Here is a 20318-nt window from a genome sequence, read left to right as displayed (position 1 = left end):
CTGTGTGAGGAGCCGGCGGGGGGGCGGTGCTGCCGCGGGACGCGCCGGCCTCGCACTCACCCGGACATATTTCATTGCTGCACCCGCCTGAGGCGGCGGGAAAATGGCGGATGGTGAGTGACTAGAGACTGAGATCAAAACCCAGATACCGCCTCATCCCCTCAGCACTGACCCTCTGACAGTGCGGCACTCCCTCAGCACTGACCCTCTGACAGTGCGGCACTCCCTCACTACTGACCCTCTGACAGTGCGGCACTCCCTCAGCACTGACCCTCTGACAGTGCGGCACTCCCTCAGCACTGACCCTCTGACAGTGCGGCGCTCCCTCAGCACTGACCCTCTGACAGTGCGGCGCTCCCTCAGCACTGACCCTCTGACAGTGCGGCACTCCCTCAGCACTGACCCTCTGACAGTGCGGCACTCCCTCAGCACTGACCCTCTGACAGTGCGGCACTCCCTCAGTACTGACCCTCTGACAGTGCAGCACTCCCTCAGCACTGACCCTCTGACAGTGCGGCACTCCCTCACTACTGACCCTCTGACAGTGCGGCACTCCCTCAGCACTGACCCTCTGACAGTGCGGCACTCCCTCACTACTGACCCTCTGACAGTGCGGCACTCCCTCAGCACTGACCCTCTGACAGTGCGGCGCTCCCTCGGCACTGACCCTCTGACAGTGCGGCGCTCCCTCAGCACTGACCCTCTGACAGTGCGGCACTCCCTCAGCACTGACCCTCTGACAGTGCAGCACTCCCTCAGCACTGACCCTCTGACAGTGCGGCGCTCCCTCGGCACTGACCCTCTGACAGTGCGGCGCTCCCTCAGCACTGACCCTCTGACAGTGCAGCACTCCCTCAGCACTGACCCTCTGACAGTGCGGCGCTCCCTCGGCACCGACCCTCTGACAGTGCGGCACTCCCTCAGTACTGACCCCCTGACAGTGCGGCACTCCCTCAGTACTGACCCTCTGACAGTGCGGCACTCCCTCAGTACTGACCCTCTGACAGTGCGGCACTCCCTCGGCACTGACCCTCTGACAGTGCGGCGCTCCCTCGGCACTGACTCTCTAATAGCAACACCTGGACAATATCCAGGTTTGGGCTGACATAGAACAGTACAGCACAGTTCAGGTCCTTCAGCCCTTGATGTTGTGCCGAGCTTTGTCCAAAACCAAGATCAATCTATCCCAGTCCCTATCGTAGCCACGCAAGTGCCAGGCAATGACCATCTCCATCAAGAGAGAAACTAACCATTGCGCCTTGACATTCAATGATATTAGCATCACTGAATCCCCCACTGTCAGTAAACTGAGCTTGAAAAGCCATGTAAATATTATGGTCACAACAGCAGGTCAGAGGCTGAGAATCATGCAGTGATAACACTCTTTTGCTCATCGTGCATTGGTATTGACTTCCGATAACGCTGGTATCTCACTAACATCACTGAATCACCTATATCTGAAGAACTGCTGCTGCCTTCATAGGACTTGAAATAATTCACGGCAGGAACAGATTAATGGACATGTTTTCCGTTTTTTTTACCCACTCAGATGAGGACATTAGCCTGCTTGTCATTGTAGTAGATGTCAATCCTATTTGGTGGGGCCAGCAGATCCTGAAGGAATCCCAGGTAAGGAGAGCAGCTCTATTCTATACCTGATTTTGCTGTACCTGATCTGGGTGGGATTGAGATAAAATGGGTTCCATTTCTTAGCACTAACATCCCAATATTCCCCATTTTGTGCCGTGTTTAAATTTGCCTCCTTAAGATACATTTCTTTGACCAAGCTTCTGGGCACTTTCCTGAAGGTTACTTTTTAAATTAGGTGTCTGTGTTTTCTCTTCTGCCTCTCTGGAATTGCTTTGAGATGTGTTTTAGCTTTGTAGATACTGCCCAACTCGAGGTTGCTATGAAATTATTTAATCTCAGCGGGTGACAGTCCTCCAAAATTGACGGGATTTCCAGCTTCTGATGGCTGGCTTGTAATCTCATCTGGAAGTCGTATTGTGTGATGTTTCTTGTGATTAAACATATAAAAAGGGGTCAGCCATTTTGCCCCACCTGCCTCTGTCACTCCCCTCATCTAAGAAAAATCAATCAAAATAAGTTTTGAAATTTTCAGTTGACCGCAGCTTTTTCTGAGGAGAGAGTTTACCCTTTGTGTGAAGAAGTGCAGATGGAGTTGTGAGAAAATGCATTTTGGAAAGTCTGATGCATGTTGGAATTATACAGTAAATGGTAGAACCCTTAGAAGTATTGACAGGCAGAGAGCTGATCGCTAAAAGTAGGTAGTCAAAAAAGCATACGGCATGCTTATCTTCATCGCTCGGGACATGGAGTATAAAAATTTGCACATCACATTGCAGCTATACAGAACCTTAGGCCTCATTTGCAATATTGCGTACAATTCTGGTGGCCACACTACCAGAAGGATGTGAATGCTTTGGAGCAGGTACAGAAAAGATTTACCAGGATGTTGCCTGGTCTGGAGGTAGCTATGAGGAGAGATTGGATCAAGTTGGTTTGTTCTTACTGGAATGATGGAAGTTGAGGGAGTGACCTGATAGAGGTTTACAAGATTGAGTGGCATGGACAGAGCAGATAGTCAGATGCTCTTTCATAAGAACATAAGAAATAGGAGCAGGAGTAGGCCATCTAGCCCTTCGAGCCTGCCCCGCCATTCAATAAGATCATGGCTGATCTGTCGTGGCTCAGTTCCACATTCCCGCCCTCTCCCCATAACCCTTAATCCCCTTGCTTATCAAAAACCCATCAATCCGTGTCTTAAAAATATTGAGCGAGGCAGCCTCCACCACTTCAATGGGCAGAGAATTCCAGAGATTCACCACCCTTTGAGTGAAGAAGTTCCTCCTCAACTCTGTTCTAAACCGCCCCCCCTTTATCTTGAGGCTGTGCCCCCTAGTCCTACTGTCCTTTCTGAGCGGGAAGAGTCTCTCCACCTCTATCCTATCCATCCCATTCATCATCTTATACGTCTCAATGAGATCTCCCCTCATTCTTCTAAACTCTAACGAGTACAAGCCTAGTTTATTCAGCCTCTCCTCATAGCTCAACCCCCTCAACTCCGGTATCAGCCTAGTAAACCTCCTCTGCACTCCCTCCAAGGCCAAAATATCCTTGCGTAAGTGCGGTGACCAAAACTGCGCACAGTACTCCAGCTGCAGCCTCACCAATGCCCTATACAGCTGCAGCAAGACCTCCCTACTTTTATATTCAATCCCCCTCACTATGAAGGCCAGCATCCCATTAGCCTTCCTGACCACCTGCTGCACCTGCAGGCTGGGTTTTTGCGACTCATGCACAAGGTAGAAAAGTCAATTACTAGGGGACATAGGTTTAAGGTGTATGGGAAAAGTTTAGAGGAGATATGCGAGGCAAGTCTTTGACATAGAGGTCGGTGAATGTCTGGAACGCGCTGCCCAGGGAGGTGGTGGGAGTGGGTACGGTAGCGGCATTTAAGGAGCATCTAGACAAATACATTAATAAGATGGGAATGGAAGGATACAAACTCGGTAACTGCATATGGTTTTAGTTTAAGCAGGCAGGTTTGGAGGGTTGAAGGGCTGTTTCTGTGTTGTACTGTTCTTTGATCTGATCTTACTCCTGAACTGTGATTTAATGTTTTGTCCCTTCTGTACTCTTGCCTTCATCTCTCCAGAGCAAATAATTTTCCTCTACTGTATCAAATCTTTTAATCATCTTAAGCCCCTTAAGTAAATATATAGTAGTCTATATTCAAGAAATACAAGCCCTCGTGCGTCTTACCCCCACTGTTACTCTGGTGACGCAGTCTTCCGCTGGGGAATATCAAGGTTGTGTATGAAACTAGTGATGTTCCACTGGGCTCTGTATGGGGACCTCTGCTGTTTGTGATAGATATAAATGATTTAGAAGATGATGTAGCTGGTGTGATTGGTAAGTTTGCGGACGAGACAAAGATTGCTGGAGTTGCGGATAGTGATGAACATTGTCAGAGATTACAGCAGGACATAGGCTGGAAAATTGGGCGGAGAAATGGCAGATAGAATTTAATCCAGATAAATGTGAAGTGATGCATTTTGGATAGATCTGATGCAGGGGAGATATACAATAAATGGCAGAACCATCAGGGGTATAGACACACAGAGGGACCTGGGTGTGCAAGTCTACAGATCCTTAAAGGTGGCAGCACAGGTGGAAAAGGTGGTGAAGAAGGCATATGGCATGCTTGGCTTTATAGGACGGGGCATAGAGTATAAAATTTGGCATATGATGTTGCAGTTATATAGAACGTTGGTTAGGCTACATTTGGAATACTACATCCAGTTCTGGTCACCACACTACCAGAAGGATGTGGAGGCTTTGGAGAGAGTGCAGAAAAGGTTTACCAGGATGTTGCCTGGTATGGAAGGTCTTAGTTATGAGGTGAGATTGAGTAAACTGGAGTTGTTCTCCCTGGAAAAACGGAGGTTGAGGGGCGACCTAATAAAAGTTTATAAAATTATGAAGGGCATAGATAGGGTGAACAGTTGGAAGCTTTTTCCCAAGTCAGAAATACAAACACAAGGGGTCACAAGTTCAAGGTGGGGGGGGGGGGGGCAAGGTTCAATACAGCTGTGCGGGGGCCATTTTTTACATAGAGGGTGGTGGGGGCCTGAATGCACTACCATGCAAAGTGGTTGAGGCAGACACACTAGGATCATTTAAGACTTATCTAGATAGCCACATGAACAGACTGGGAATAGAGAGACACAAACGGATGGCCTGGTTAGGAACGCATGATCGGTGTAGGCTTGGAGGGCTGACGGGCCTGTTCCTGTGCCATATTGTTCTTTGTTGAAACAAGATTTCAAACATCACAGTAGGAGCTGCTTTCAGTCGCTGCTGTGTTATTTGGCTTTATACCTTGTGTCAGAACTTGTGCACATTTTCATGGGATAAGGGGAGCTGGAATTTTAATTAATTTCTGCGGGTTTGGTAACACATTACAGAGCTAAATCCAACCCTAAATCAGGAGAGTGCACACTCATCACACTAACTGACGGGCGATATGTTTTTTCAGCATTCTCTGAACTTATTCTGTCTTTAAGTGATGTGTTTACACAGTTCATACAGTAGGGTTTCACATATTTTACAGTTCACCCTATCAAAATGCTTGGATGCAGTGATGGTGATGGGAAACTCTCACTTAGTCATGAGTCGCAATAACAGATTGGCGATTATAGCGAGTCACAGCCAGGAAAGGTAAGGATCAGTGCAAGATCTTTGTTACATCAAAGAACCATGTTTGTATACTCCCGACCAGCTTCTCCAGGACCACAGTGCTAATATGCTACAATGTTTTATTCTTTTTGTCCCTGCAGCCGCTTCCTGTATCCAGGCAAACACTGGAAATTGGGAAGCTTTGCAGAAAATGGTGACATTAATTCTGCTGAATCTACTTCCTCTGGTAGTAAGGATGGTAAATATGAACTCCTGGCCATAGGAAATGACATCATCACAGAGGAGATCAAAGATCTAATGGCAAAGAGTAAATGTCTTCACTGTGCGATATCTTGTAAAATGTTTGAGACCTCCTTCTGCCCAGGTTTTGGGGCATGGATGCTGTGTGTGACATTTTCCTTTACTGTGTTACAGCTGAAGTCAGAGCCCAACTAACAGAAACCTTGCTGGCTGGATCATTGGCAAAAGCGCTTTGTTGTATCCTTGCACCAGGAATGACTTTAAAAGCTTTGAGATTTCTTGTGTTCATTATAGTGTGGCCAACTTTGCAAAGTTTCTATTTACCCACTCAGAATTTACATATTTTTATTAGTTACCTGTCTAAAATTTAGCAGTTTTCTTTTGTAAGCTGCCTGTAATTTACAGGTTTTCACTAGTTAGTCACTTATTTATTGGAAGTCATTGGTATTGCTTGTGAGAAATTAGTTGTTGATTGCTATTTACAGCAAGATTGTAGACTGGACTTCTTTCCATACAAGCCATTGTGAAAATTCTGAACAGCTGGAACCTTGTCCTGTCAAATATTTGATGATGTTCCCCTGTTATATACTTCTCCCTTTATCTAAAAGAGTTAGGCCATTGTTAATTGACAAAACATTAATAGAACAATGTAAGTGTTTTTTTTATTGTGTATGTATTTTAGTATAAAGTTGAAACCTGTTAACAGAATCACTGAATTTTTAAGATGCAGGAGAAGACTGTTCAACTCTTTGTGTCTGCATTGGTTCCTCGAATGAGCATTATGATGGTGCTTTTAGAGCAGGGATTCTTACTTAAGGGCATTCAGTAATAATCCCGCAGATGGTAACTTGACACTATTGGCTCCTCAGCCAAACACAAAAACCAACTGTCTTACCCTGCAGTTCCTCTCAATAGGGTAAAGCTAACCTGACTCCTGACAGTCTGAACGCAGATCACCTTCCCTATTCGTGAAAGTACAAAGAACAAAGCAAAGTAAAGCACAGGAACAAGCCCTTTCAGCCTGCAAGCCTGTGCCGATCATGGTGCCCTAACTAAACTAAAAAAAAACCTTCTGCTCTTCCTGGGTCCATATCCCTCTGTTCCCTCCCTATTCATATACCCATCCAGTTGTCTTTTAAATGCTGCTATGTACCTGCTTCCACCACATTCTCTGGCAGTGCATTCCAGGCACCCTCCACTGTCTGCTTGGAAAACTTCACCTGCACATCTCCCTTAAACTTTCCCTCTCTCACGTTGAACCTGTGTCCTCTTGTAATTAACACTTCCACCCTTGGAGAAAGCCTCTGACTATCCACTCTGTCTATGCTTCTCATTATTTTGTAAACCTCTTTCAGGTTTCCCCTCTGCCTCTGTCTTTCCAGTGAAAGCAATCTTAGTTCGTTCAACCTCCCCTTATAGCCAACACTCTCAAGACCAGGCACTCTCGCCAAGCTTCCACGTCCTTCTGGTAGTATGGTGACCAGAACTGTACACAATGCAGCCTAACCAAGGTTTTATATAGCTGCAACACTATTTCCCAACTCTTGCGTTCAGTACCCCAGCTCATGAAGGCAAGCATGCCATATGCCTTCTTAATCACCTTGGCCACATGTGTTGCTACTTTTAGGGAACTGTGAAATAGCACGCCCAGATTCTTCTGTATGTTAATGTTCGTAAAAGTTCTGCTATTTACAGTATAATTCACATCTAAATTTGTTCCTCCAAATTGCATCACCTTGCATTTGTGCGGATTAAACTTCATCTGCCATTTCTGTGCCCAAGTCTCCAATCTATCTATATCCTGTTGTATACTCTGTCAATCCCCAGCACCTTCAGCAATTCCACCAATCTCCCTGTCATCCACAAACTTACTAATCAGACCACCACATTTTCCTCCAGATCATTTGTATGTACTACAAACAACAGGGTCCCAGCATTGATCCCTGCGGAACACCACTACCTACAGATCTCCATTCTGAAAAACACCCTTCTACTACTACTCTCTGTCTTCTATAACCAAACCAGTTCTGTTTCCATCTAGCCAGCCCACTCTGAATCCCATGTGATTTTAGTTTCTGTTCTAGTCTGCCATGTGGGACCTTGTCAAATGCTTTACTAAAGTCCATGGGGACGATTCTCCCAAAAAAGTTATGCATGCTGAATTCACAGGAAAACTGATGTAAATCATGCAGAGATTGCAATTGTGAATCTCATTAAAAGCTCAGGGGTGGACTTTATTCACTCCAGAGTTTGACAGTTCCGGGTCTTTGTGCATGCACAGTGGCCCCGAACTGTCGTATTCCCAATTGCTGGCCAGCTTGATTGCTAGGCAGCTCGAGACACTTGCAGTGCTGCTCTACAATGATAGGAGGAGCCTATATCGAATGATCAAAAAACAATATCGCTATGAATGCTTGGTCTGTTTAAAAACCAAAAGATCATTAGGATTGTGAGGCTCTGCTTTCACAATCAAGGTTAAGCAAGCTTTTGCACTTCTGCTCCAGGGTGGGTTTCAGTCCTGCCTGAGCTCACCTTAGGACATCTGCATTACGGTGTGACTGGTGTACAGCCCCAGTCAAAGTCCCCACCTGTCTCTGTCCCTGAAGTGGGTTACACCCAGCCACTTGGTACTTGTATTGAAGGAAGTCATTCTTCTCTGAGTCCTGAAAAGAATTCTCACTAAAACTAACCATGCTTGGTGTTTATTTTCAGTGTAGTCTGGGTTGAAAGTGACTTGGTTTTCTAGGTTAATTTGTTAAACAATAGCTTTTTAATTCTCTAATATCACACAGAATATTTCTGATCTTTTCTTCACTGTCCTGAAATGTTGATATTTTTTCTTAACACTTTCAAAATAAGATATTCACAAGGTGAATAAAGAGTTAGAAGGTATTTATGTTTACTGATCTAAGTATTACTCTTCTTTGCTAATCATTACCAACAAAACTAGAGTGCAGATTTAGACAATTAACTTTTCATTGAATTAACAAATCTTGTCTACTTTTATGAAATCAGCCTAAAACACTTCACTCTTTCATCTAATGGAATTATAGAATCCTACCAGAAATTGTTACGACAATTGATGGTACCTGTACCTGGATTTTAATGCCTGGCTTTCAAGTTCATGACCACAAAATGAGAATTACCATAATTTGGGACCTGCAAACTGTTCATAATATTTGAAAGGGTTTGATAAACTAGGTCTCTTGGAGGAGTCCAGAACAAGGGAGCACAGTCTTAAAATTAGATCATTCAGTGGTGATGGCAGTGGCAGATGGTGAAATTTGAATTCAATAAAAATTTCAAATTGTAAGTCTAATAATGACCATGAAACCATTGTTGATTATCGGAAAAACCCATCTCGTTCATTAATGTCCTTTAGGGAAGGAAATCTGTTGTCCTTACCTGGTCTGGCCTAATTGTAACTCCAGAGCCACAGCAATGTGGTTGACTATTAACTGCCACTCAGTTCTTGGGCAATTAGCAATGGGCAACAAATGCTGGTCTTGCCAGTGATGCCCTCATTCCATGAAAGAGTAAAGAAAAATAATGAGAAGCACATCTTCACACGATGGGTAATTAAGATTTGGCAATCACACATCGATCTCTTCCCCCAAAATGGGGTTGGGTGGGTTTATTGAAAATTCCAAAACTAAAATCTATTGATTATTGTTGGGTAAGGATATAAATGATTACAGAATCAAGGCAAGTAACTGGAGTTATGATACATATCAGCCTGGATCCAGTCGAATGACAAAACTGATTCAAGGAGCTGAGTGGCTTTCTCTTGATTTGATGTCATTTCACGTGCAAGCTTTAGCAAGGACTATAGGTTAGTTTTAGCATTCTAAATGAGAAGTGTAAGGTGTAATGGTGGCGTTGACAATATTCAGACTCAGGAAACTGGCTCGACGTTGTTTTGTAAATTGGAGCTTAAGACTTGTTACAAATAATTTTTCTTTATTTTCATACAATACAGTCGGACATGAGCTGAAATCCCGAATATTGGTAAGTGTTTTGTAGCTACTTTGCTTAAAGTTTGTAATGTAAATATTTTTGTAAGGGATGGAGTAAGTGCTGCTGCTGTCAGGGAGTGAGAGGGTGAACGTTTAATAATTCATCATCCTCGGATTTGAGCTGTGAAGAGATCCACATGTGATTGCTCCAAGCACATCTACAAGTAACCATCTCTCTAAAGGCTTCCTCTGGGTGCTCCGGTTTCCCCCCCCCTCACTCCAATGATGTGCTTGCTGGGTTGATCTCCCATGATAATTTGCCCTAAATGTCAGGGGGATTAACAGGATAAATAATGGGGTTAGGGCTTGGCTGGGATTGTTGTCAGTGCAGGCTTGATGGGCCAAATGGGCCTTCTGCATTGTAGGGGTTAATATGATCCTATGGTATCAGTTCAGTTTATAACCATTTGTTTTTTCCCCCCCTATAGGTTATTAAAGCTGCTGAGGATTCTGCTGCTCAGTACATGAATTTTATGAATGTTATCTTTGCAGCACAGAAACAGGTATGTTATCTGAATCTTTATGTATTCATATTTAATACTCTGAATACTGGGTTGTTCAGAGAAAGAAATCAGACACTTTTTTAAAGCTGGAGAGTAATAATTTCCATTTCTAAAGCACCTTTCACATCCTCAGGACTTTCTGAAGTGTTTGTGACCAATGTAGTTAACAGTTCTAATGTAGGAAATGTGGCAATTAGCAGACAACAAGCTGTTACTGACCGCACATGATAATGACCTGATTATCTGTTTTAGCCAAGTTGGTTAAGGGACATGAATATTGGTCAGGAGAGAACGTCCTTGTTTTTTCTCGAATAGTGCTGAGGGACCTGAGAGGGCAGATAGGGCCTTTGGTTTGATGTCTCGACCAAAATCCTGTCTCACCATTAGCCCCATCACGGCAGTGTCAGTTTGGATCGTGTACTCAGTTGTCTGGAATGGGGCTCGAACTGACAACGTTCCGACTCTTGAGATCTGATTGTTGTCCAATGAACCACGGCAGACACCGAAAAAATAAATTGTTTTTGTTCTTGTTACTTGCAAGAATTAATCAAACATTTTTGGTGATATTTTTCTCGTTCCTTTTGTGGGCAGGGAGGCAAAAGAAAGTTGTTAGTGGTGAAGCTCAAATATAAACTCCCTCTGCTCAGGTAATCCAATTTGAGGAAGTTATTGATCTGCATGGACCAGGACCACAGTCTTTGGCATATTTGCACATCTGACCCCCAAGGGATTCATGGGATTTGTGCATTGCTGGCAACACAACTGTTTATCGTCCATCCCTAATTGTCTTTTCTCAGAGCTTTAAAACTCAGTTTCATAGCAATTGACAGAGTTGGAAACACAAGCTGTGATTATGCTATTTTAAAGTTAAGTTTGAATTTCTTTTTAGTTGCAGAAATCTTGTTGATTATATTCCAGAAATCAGAAAGCCCCTGTACACAATGACTAACTTCCTGTTTTAGGTGTGGACATCTGGATCCCGATAATGTGTGATGCACGCTGGTCCATGAATAGAATTTAAGAACATAAGAAATAGGAGCAGGAGTAGGCCATCTAACCCTTTGAGCCTGCCCCGCCATTCAATAAGATCATGGCTGATCTGTCGTGGCTCAGTTCCACTTTCCCGCCCTCTCCCCATAACTCTTAATCCCCTCTCTTATCAAAAACCCATCAACCCGCGTCTTAAAAATATTTAGCGAGGCAGCCTCCACCACTTCAACGGGCAGAGAATTCCAGAGATTCACCACCCTTTGAGTGAAGAAGTTCCTCCTCAACTCCGTTCTAAACCGTCCCCCCTTTATCTTGAGGCTGTGCCCCCTAGTCCTACTGTCTTTTTTGAGCAGGAAGAGTCTCTCCACCTCTATCCTATCCATCCCATTCATCATCTCATATGTCTCAATGAGATCTCCCCTCATTCTTCTAAACTCTAACGAGTACAAGCCTAGTTTATTCAGCCTCTCCTCATAGCTCAACCCCCTCAACTCCGGTATCAGCCTAGTAAACCTCCTCTGCACTCCCTCCAAGGCCAAAATATCTTTGCGCAGGTGCGGCGCCCAAAACTGCACACAGTACTCCAGCTGCGGCCTCACCAATGCCCTATACAGCTGCAGCAAGAACTCCCTACTTTTATATTCAATCCCCCTCGCTATGAAGGCCAGCATCCCATTCGCCTTCCTGACCACCTGCTGCACCTGCAAGCTGGGTTTTTGCGACTCATGCACAAGGACCCCGAGGTCCCTCTGCACCGTCGCCTGCTGCAGTTTTTCGCCCCGTAAGTAATAGTCCTTCCTACCATTCTTCCTACCAAAGTGGACCACCTCACACTTGCCAACATTAAATTCCATTTGCCATTTCCTGGCCCATTCGCCCAGCCTATCTAGATCCTTCTGCAGACTCTCCACACCCTCCGCACAATTTGCCGTTCCCCCAATCTTGCTGTCATCAGCAAATTTCGACACCCTACACTCGGTTCCCTCCTCCAGATCATCTATATAAATGGTAAATAGCTGAGGCCCCAGCACCGACCCCTGGGGCACTCCACTAGTCACCATCCGCCAATCCGAATAGCACCCATTGACCCCCACTCTCTGCCTCCTATTTGACAACCAATCCTCTATCCACGCTAACACCCTACCCCCAACTCCATGTCCCCCGACCTTCTGCAATAACCTCTTATGAGGTACTTTGTCAAACGCCTTCTGAAAATCCAGAAAGACCACATCCACCGGCTCTCCTCTAACCACTGCCCTAGACACATCCTCATAGAACTCCAGTAAATTTGTCAGACACGACTTCCCTTTAATGAAACCGTGCTGCGTCTGCTCTATCAAGCAATTCCCTTCAAGATGCCTCGCAATTTCCTCCTTAATGACGGATTCTAACATTTTACCTACCACAGACGTTAAACTAACCGGCCTATAATTCCCCGCCTTTTGCCTGGCACCCTTCTTAAACAACGGCGTAACATTAGCCGTTTTCCAATCTTCCGGCACTTCCCTGGAATCCAGCGACGTCTGGAAAATAACCACCAAGGCATCCACTATAACCTCCGCCATTTCTTTCAGAACCCTCGGATGCATTCCATCCGGTCCTGGGGACTTGTCCACAATCAGCCCCTCCAGTCTGTCGAGCACTGCCTCTCTAGTAACAGTAATGTCATTAAGACCCTCCAGTCCTACCACCTCTCCATCGCAAATTTTTCACGTCCTCCTCCGTGAAGACAGAAACAAAAAAGTTATTCAATACCTTAGCCATATCCCCATCCCCTACCACTAGGTCCCCTTTCTCATCCTCTAAAGGACCAACGTTCACCCTAGCCAGCCTCTTCCTTTTTATATATTTATAAAAACTCTTGCTATCCGTTTTTATATTAAGCGCTAGCCCAGCTTCATAGTTTCTCCTACCCTCCTTTATCAACTTCTTTGTCAATCTTTGTTGACATTTAAACCTCTCCCAATCCTCTTCTCGCCCACTACTCTTAGCTACTCTAAATTCCTCCGCTTTTAATTTAACACTTTCCTTCACCTCCTTCGTTATCCATGGCTTATTACCTCTCCTCCTACGGTCCTTTTTGACCATCGGAATAAATTTCTGCTGAGCACCAAGAAAGATCTCCTTAAAGATCCGCCACTGCTCCTCAGCAGACCCTCCCTCCAACGCGCTCCCCCAGTCAACATTCGCCAATTCTTCTCTCATCCTACCGTACTCCCCTCTATTCAAACAAAGGACATCATGTTGTTCTCCTTTATTTATGTAACTAATCTGTGTTGGTGTAAATTTGGTACCTCTTTATCTAAAGACAAGTTTGGAAGCCATTCCAATGAGTCTTAGCTACAGATTTGTGCTGAAGTCACTTTCTCTTTTAGGTTAATAATCTGACCCAGTTATTATTGCCCATCCCTAATTTCCCCTTGAGAAAATGATGGTGAGCTGTCTTAGAATCATAGAATTCTACAGTGTAGAAGGAGACCATTCAGCCCACTGGTCTCCACCAGTCACATACATAAGAACATAAGAAATAGGAGCAGGAGTAGGCCAACTAGCCCTTCGAGCCTACCCCGCCATTCAATAAGATCATGGCTGATCTGTCTTGGCTCAGCTCCACATTCCCGCCCTCTCCCCATAACCCTTAATCCCCTCTCTTATCAAAAACCCATCAACCTGCGTCTTAAAAATATTTAGCGAGGCAGCCTCCACCACTTCAACGGGCAGAGAATTCCAGAGATTCACCACCCTTTGAGTGAAGAAGTTCCTCCTCAACTCCGTTCTAAACCGCGCCCCCCTTTATCTTGAGGCTGTGCCCCTGAGTCCTACTATCCTTTCTGAGCGGGAAGAGTCTCTCCACCTCTATCCTATCCATCCCATTCATCATCTTATACGTCTCAATGAGATCTCCCCTCATTCTTCTAAACTCTAACGAGTACAAGCCTAGTTTATTCAGCCTCTCCTCATAGCTCAACCCCCTCAACTCCGGCATCAGCCTAGTAAACCTCCTCTGCACTCCCTCCAAGGCCAAAATATCCTTGCGTAAGTACGGCGCCCAAAACTGCACACAGTACTCCAGCTGCGGCCTCACCAATGCCCTATACAGCCTCAGCAAGACCTCCCTACTTTTATATTCAATCCCCCTCGCGATGAAGGCCAGCATCCCATTCGCCTTCCTGACCACCTGCTGCACCTGCAAGCTGGGTTTTTGCGACTCATGCACAAGGACCCTGAGGTCCCTCTGCACCGTCGCCTGCTGCAGTTTTTCTCCACGTAAGTAATAATCCTTCCTACCAAAGTGGACCACCTCGCACTTGCCAACATTAAATTCCATTTGCCATTTCCTGGCCCATTCGCCCAGCCTATCTAGATCCTTCTGTAGACTCTCCCCACCCTCTGCACAATTTGCCTTTCCACCAATTTTGGTGTCATCAGCAAATTTCGACACCCTACACTCGGTTCCCTCCTCCAGATCATCTGTATAAATGGTAAATAGCTGAGGCCCCAGCACCGAACCCTGGGGCACTCCACTAGTCACCATCCGCCAATCCGAATAGCACCCATTGACCCCCACTCTCTGCCTCCTATTTGACAACCAGTCCTCTATCCACACTAACACCCTACCCCCAACTCCATGCTCCCTTACCTTCTGCAATAACCTCTTGTGAGGTACCTTGTCAAACGCCTTCTGAAAATCCAGAAAGACCACATCCACCGGCTCTCCTCTATCCACCGCCCTAGACACATCCTCATAGAATCCCACCTAGGTTGTGCTGTGTGACAGTGCTGTCACAATCCCACCTAGGCCATATCCACGTGTATTTACCTACCTAGTCCCTCTGACACTAAGAGGCAATTTTAGCATTGCCAATTCACTTAACCTGCACATCTTTGGACTGTGGGAGGAAATCAGAGCACCTGGAGGAAGCCCACACACACACAGGGAGAACGTGCAGATTCTGCACAGACAGTGACCCAAGCTGGGAATCGAACCCGGGTCTCTGGCACAGTGAGGCAGCAGTGCTAACCACTATGCCACCATGCTGCCTTCTTGAACCACTGCAGTCCATGTAGTGTAGGTACAGCCACAGTGCTGTTACGAGGGCATTCCAGGATTTTGATCTAATGACAGTGCAGAAATGATGGGATAATTACAAGTCAGGATGGTGTGTGGCTTGGGCAGCGAAATTGCTGTCAAATGAGCCTTGGTGAGTTGCTGCATTCCGCAAACTCTTCACATTGCTGCCACTGTATGCTAGTGATGAAGGGAGTGGAGGTTTAGGTTAGTGTATATCCCTATAATGTTGCAATACAGTTACTTTCTCTTTTTCAGAATATTCTGATTGATGCTTGTGTTTTGGATTCTGAATCTGGCTTACTACAGCAAGTAAGTAATTATGTACATCTCTAGACTAAAACACAACCAAGTAGTCATTTCAATTGTGTAGATCTTGGAAAAATGCCTTTCCGCATTTCTCTCAACTTGAACATAATCCAATCATTCTATAGTAGAGCAGTTCTGGTGCTCTTTTGTTTGCCATGTAGTGCTGGATTCTCAAATAGAGCCTTGTGTTCTCACTGCACAGCTCTCGCCTGTTTGGGTAATTATCCAGAAACCACAAAGCACCATAGGCATTTCTCTCCATTAGTCAGAGGCAAATGACTGGCAGGCACTACCCCACATCAAGCATGGGGCAAGTAAGGAGGCAGGCCTCCATGAACTACAACAGGTTTTTAATCCTTTCAGTAAACATTATTGTGTTGTTTTTGTTTGCAGGCTTCTGATATAACCGGAGGGTTATATTTAAAAATACCACAGATGCTGTCACTCTCTCAGTATTTGCTGGTAAGTTATAATTACTTAAGAACGGAATCTGTTTGTTACTGATTTGTTTGGCCATTGTGTGATGGATAGGTGAGTGGATAGCACAGGTGAGAGCTTTTGGATGTTCAAGGTGCCCAACATTGGAAATAAAATATGTGAATTGCAAGAATCTGTTGTTATTCCCCAGAAAGTGTTTGTGATTCCACACTTCTGCATTCTTAGCCACAACTCCTCCTTGAGGAGCTGTTCCATTTAACAGTTGTCAGACTGTCTTTCTGGATTAGTAACTCGGAGATTAAGAGTTTGAATCTCACCATAGCAGATGTGAATGTTAATTTAATAAACTGGCAAAATATGCTCCAAATCCATACTGTATTTACTCAGAGCCATCAGGTTCAGAATCTAAGTATTATGTATGAGCCAGTTGATTCAAGTGGTGTGGTGGCACAGTGGTTAGCACTGCTGCCTCACAAGTGCCAGGGACCGCGGTTTGATTCCCAGCTTGGGTCACTGTCTGTGTGGAGTTTGCAAGTTCTCCGTGTTTGCTTCGGTTTCCTCTGGGTACTCCGGTTTCCTTCCACAGTCCAAAAGATGTGCTGGGTAAGGTATTTTGTGTGAACACTGGAACAGGATAAAGCCTTTCAGTCTCTCAAGCATGAATATTTATTCCAAAAGAGAAAATGCTGCTTTGACAAAGGGTCACCTAGACTCGAAATGTCGGCTGTTTTCTCTCCTTACAGATGCTGCCAGACCTGCTGAGATTTTATGGAATTTTTTCTTTTGGTTTCATTTACCTGCTGTTGCTCCATAGCCCCTGATGGTTTACTCAACAAAAATCTGCCAAAGTAGTGAAAAATTCATTTTTCTCAGCTCTCAAGATGTTACAAGTTCTTGTGGGTTTATAGAATTTAATTTTCTGTTTGTATGTTTTTCCTTCTAGTGGGTGTTTTTACCAGACCCTGAGCAAAGATCCCAGCTAGTCCTACCCCCTCCAGTTCATGTGGACTATCGAGCTGCCTGCTTCTGTCATCGCAATCTGATTGAAATTGGTTACGTGTGTTCAGTCTGCCTATCGAGTAAGTTTCAGTACAGTGAATTGTGTTTTTAAAAATTGAAAGACTAGTGTGATTTGTTTTTAATTAATTTTTCTTTTTGATTATTAGTATTTTGCAACTTTAGTCCCATCTGCACCACTTGCGAGTGAGTACAATGTTCGATTCTTTTTAAATGTTTGTTCGTTATGACTTGATATGATTTGATGAAGGTGAATTTTATGTTTCAAATCCAGGACTGCTTTCAGAATTGCTCTGCCACCTGTCCTGAAAACCAAGAAGAAGAAGCCCAGACTCCCAACAGTCAACTACTTGACGAGCTGACACTGGTGAATAAGAATCATTCTGTCAACCCTTTGTCGATTGGAATTTCTGACTTTTACCTGCCTCAGGTGTTCACTGGAATCAGTGCAATAATTCTAATCCAGAACATTCCCACTTATTACATCTGCAGCCGATGTAACGGCACGAGGAACTGTGACTGTGATAAAGTGTTAAACTCTTTATATTGTGTGGTTAACATATTCACAGATCTGGAAATATTTCTTCTTGCAAGTTTCTTTGACCAATTTGTTGAGTCACTTTGTAAATCCTAATCTTGATTAGAGAATAAACACACCATGCTGATAGTGTGCCAGAAAAGATGTTCCCAGAATTTAGAAATCCCCTGATCCCAAATCAGTACAGAATTACTTCTGCTCCCAGTTTCTTTTCCATAAATTGGTTTTAGATTTTTCCCTTGTCCTACATGACTGAACGGGAGCAGGAATCCCATTCCCAGCAGCTTGCTGAAGTTGTGCATCAGAAAGATTTTCAGTGACTGGGGTCTATCTCCCAGTCCGGCTGAAATCAGCAGAGTGAGCTCTGGGGAATTAACCCTGGTTTCATTTGTTCCGTTTTGGCAAATTCCTGTTCCCTGGTGTTGGGATCTTAAGAGACAAAGTAAATTAGGTCCAGATGCTCTGTTGGAAAGTTGGTGCAGACTCGATGGGCCAAATGGCCTCCTTCTGCACTGAAGGGATTCTATAAACAGGTGGAATCTAAATTCAATTGATAAATCTGGAATTGAAGGCTAGTCTCAGTAATGTTGACCACAAAAAATATCATTGATTGTTGTACACATTCATCTAATTCGCTCTCCTCTACACAAGAAATAGAAACAAGAGTGGGCCACTCGGCCCTTCAAACCTGCCCCGCCATTCAGTTTGATCGTGGCAGATCTATGCCAGCTTCAATTCCTTCTCTGTGCCATTTCCCCACAGCCCCTCAAGTCATTAATCTATCAAATATTTATCCGTCTCCACTTTGAATACTTCTAATGATCCAGCCTCCGCTACCCTTTGGGGCAGAGAATTCCAGACATTCACCACCCTCTGTGAGAAGAAATTTCTACACACCTCAGTTTTAAATGACCGGCTCTTTATCTTGTAGCTTTGTCCCCTTGTTTGACACTCTGCCACTAGTGAAAACATCTCACCATCTACCCTATCAAACTCCCTCAGGATCTTTTATGTTTGAATAAGGTCACTCCTCACTCTTCTATCTCCAAGGAATACAAATCCAGACTATTTAGTCTCTCTTGATAGGATAGCCCTCTAATCCTGGGAATTAGCCTGGTGACTCTTCCTTGGACTGCCTCCAATGTTACTCTATCTAGGTAAGAGGACCACAACTGCATTATATTCCAGGTGAGGCCTCACCAACACCGTGTACAATTGCAATAAAATTTCCCTGTTTTTAAACTGCAACCCCTTTGCGATAAAGGCCAAAATGCCCTTTGCCTTCTTACTCCTTGTGAAACCTGCCTGCCTGCTAGCTTTTTGTGATTCATGCACTAGAACACCTAGATTCCTCTGTACCTCACTTTAAGGAAGGAAATCTGCCATCCTCACCTGGTCTAGCCTACAGTGACTCCAGATGCATAACAATGTGGTTGATTTTTAACTGCCCTCTGAAACAGAGAGATTAGGAGCAGGAGTAGGGCCATTGGGTCCTTTGAACCTGCTCCATTATTCAATATGATCATGACTGATCCTCGATCTCGGTGCCATATTCCTGCTTTCTCATACCCTTTGATGACATTAAAAATCTAAATAATTATCTATCTCTGAAATGGTTGACCATTCAGTTCAAGCGCAGTTAGCGTTGGGCAGCAAGTGCTGGCCTGGCCAAGGTGTGGAGTCTACATCCCATAAAAGAATAAATTAAAACACTCCCTGTATGTCTTCATATCTGGCTCAGGGAATACTGTCTGTCACAGGACGAGGGAGGAAAAAATGGAATTGTAGAATCCATTGCAGTACAAAAAGATGGCATCGAGCCTGAACGAACATTAATCCCACCCAGGCCCTATCTGGATAACCCCATGTATTTACCCCACTAATCTCCCTGACACGAAGGGTCAATTTACCATGGCCATCAATGTAACGTGAACATTTTTGGACTGAGGGAGGAAACCGGAGCACCGGGAGGAAACCCATGCAGTCACAGGAAGGAGATTAATTGTTAATTTTCAGTAAATCCTTCAAGCCTGAGTTGGGAATGTCTGCTCCTCACTGGGCTCCTTTGGTTTTATTTATTTGTGGGGTGTTGTTGGCCAGCATTTATTACCCATCCCTAGTTGCTCTTGAGAAGTAGGGTGAGTTGCCTTCTTGAACCTGTTGCAGTCCATGTGATGTCGGTAGACCTACAGAGAATAAAGATCAGGAATTGAATGGGGGAGGGCAGAAAGAGATGGTTCTAAACTTCCATTACAGCTAAGCTATCCATTTAGTTATTAAACAATCATAAAGTTCACCCACTGACTTTAGTTTCATGTCTCTGTTGGTGAATACTGTCAGATTAGTCCAGATTTGAGGTCAGTCTTTGTCCAGTAGAAATAGCTGTTGCTACAGAGACTCTGTTTTAGCTCATGCACTAATTTTAGTGGAAAATATCAAACAGTACAGCTAAATATACTTTATTTATTTGAACATTTCACATTATTGTCATCATTTTGTTAACAAATATACAAAAAAACTTAGGTTCCTTCACTGTGTGAATATGAATAAAATCACAGGCACTATTACTAGTTTTTTATTCAGAAATCAGATTGCAGAAAGTCACACCTGGATTCCCAATTAGCCATTAGTGGTTGTTGGATTACCTTTGTGTCACAGAAACAGAGCCCCGATATTGTTCTATAAGGACTAAAATCAGAAGTGAGAAAACTACAACTTTTAATGACCATTTTTGGTGTTTTTTTGGACATGAAACAAAAGGAGCATTTTTTTCATCCAATTAAATGGGGCGGCTCGGTGGTTAGTACTGCTACCTCACAGCACCAGGGACCTGGGTTTGATTCCCGGCTTGGGTCGCTGTCTGTACGGAGTCTGCACGTTCTCCTGTGTCTGTGTGGGCTTCCTCCGGATTCTCTGGTTTCCTCCCACGGTCGAAAGACGTGCTGGTTAGAGTGCATTGGCCTTGCTAAATTCTC

General features: G+C 44.4%; 1 protein-coding gene across 2 annotated transcripts; it reads left to right on the top strand.

Moving 5' to 3' along the window:
- The first annotated feature begins 49 nt into the window (after nucleotides 1–49).
- On the top strand, nucleotides 50–19819 carry gtf2h3 (general transcription factor IIH, polypeptide 3). 2 transcript variants are annotated; one of them, XM_080207924.1, is made up of 13 exons: nucleotides 50–113; nucleotides 1550–1629; nucleotides 5138–5244; nucleotides 5364–5461; nucleotides 5638–5700; nucleotides 8323–8352; nucleotides 9443–9471; nucleotides 9908–9982; nucleotides 15300–15353; nucleotides 15744–15812; nucleotides 16732–16867; nucleotides 16955–16991; nucleotides 17080–19819. In XM_080207924.1, the coding sequence occupies exons 1-13, from the start codon at nucleotides 104–106 to the stop codon at nucleotides 17165–17167; spliced, it is 876 nt and encodes a 291-aa protein (XP_080064050.1). In that variant the 5' UTR covers nucleotides 50–103; the 3' UTR covers nucleotides 17168–19819. The 2 variants fall into 2 exon arrangements, with proteins under 2 accessions (XP_080064050.1, XP_080064049.1); XM_080207923.1 differs by having other exon boundaries at nucleotides 5364–5530.
- The last annotated feature ends 499 nt before the right edge of the window (nucleotides 19820–20318 follow it).

This window comes from Carcharhinus amblyrhynchos, chromosome 20 (genome assembly GCF_965287045.1).
Source record: "Carcharhinus amblyrhynchos chromosome 20, sCarAmb.v2.hapA, whole genome shotgun sequence".
Lineage (NCBI taxonomy): Eukaryota > Metazoa > Chordata > Chondrichthyes > Carcharhiniformes > Carcharhinidae > Carcharhinus > Carcharhinus amblyrhynchos.
The sequence above is the reverse complement of the archived record's forward strand: the minus strand, read 5'-3'. Positions and strand labels throughout refer to the sequence as shown.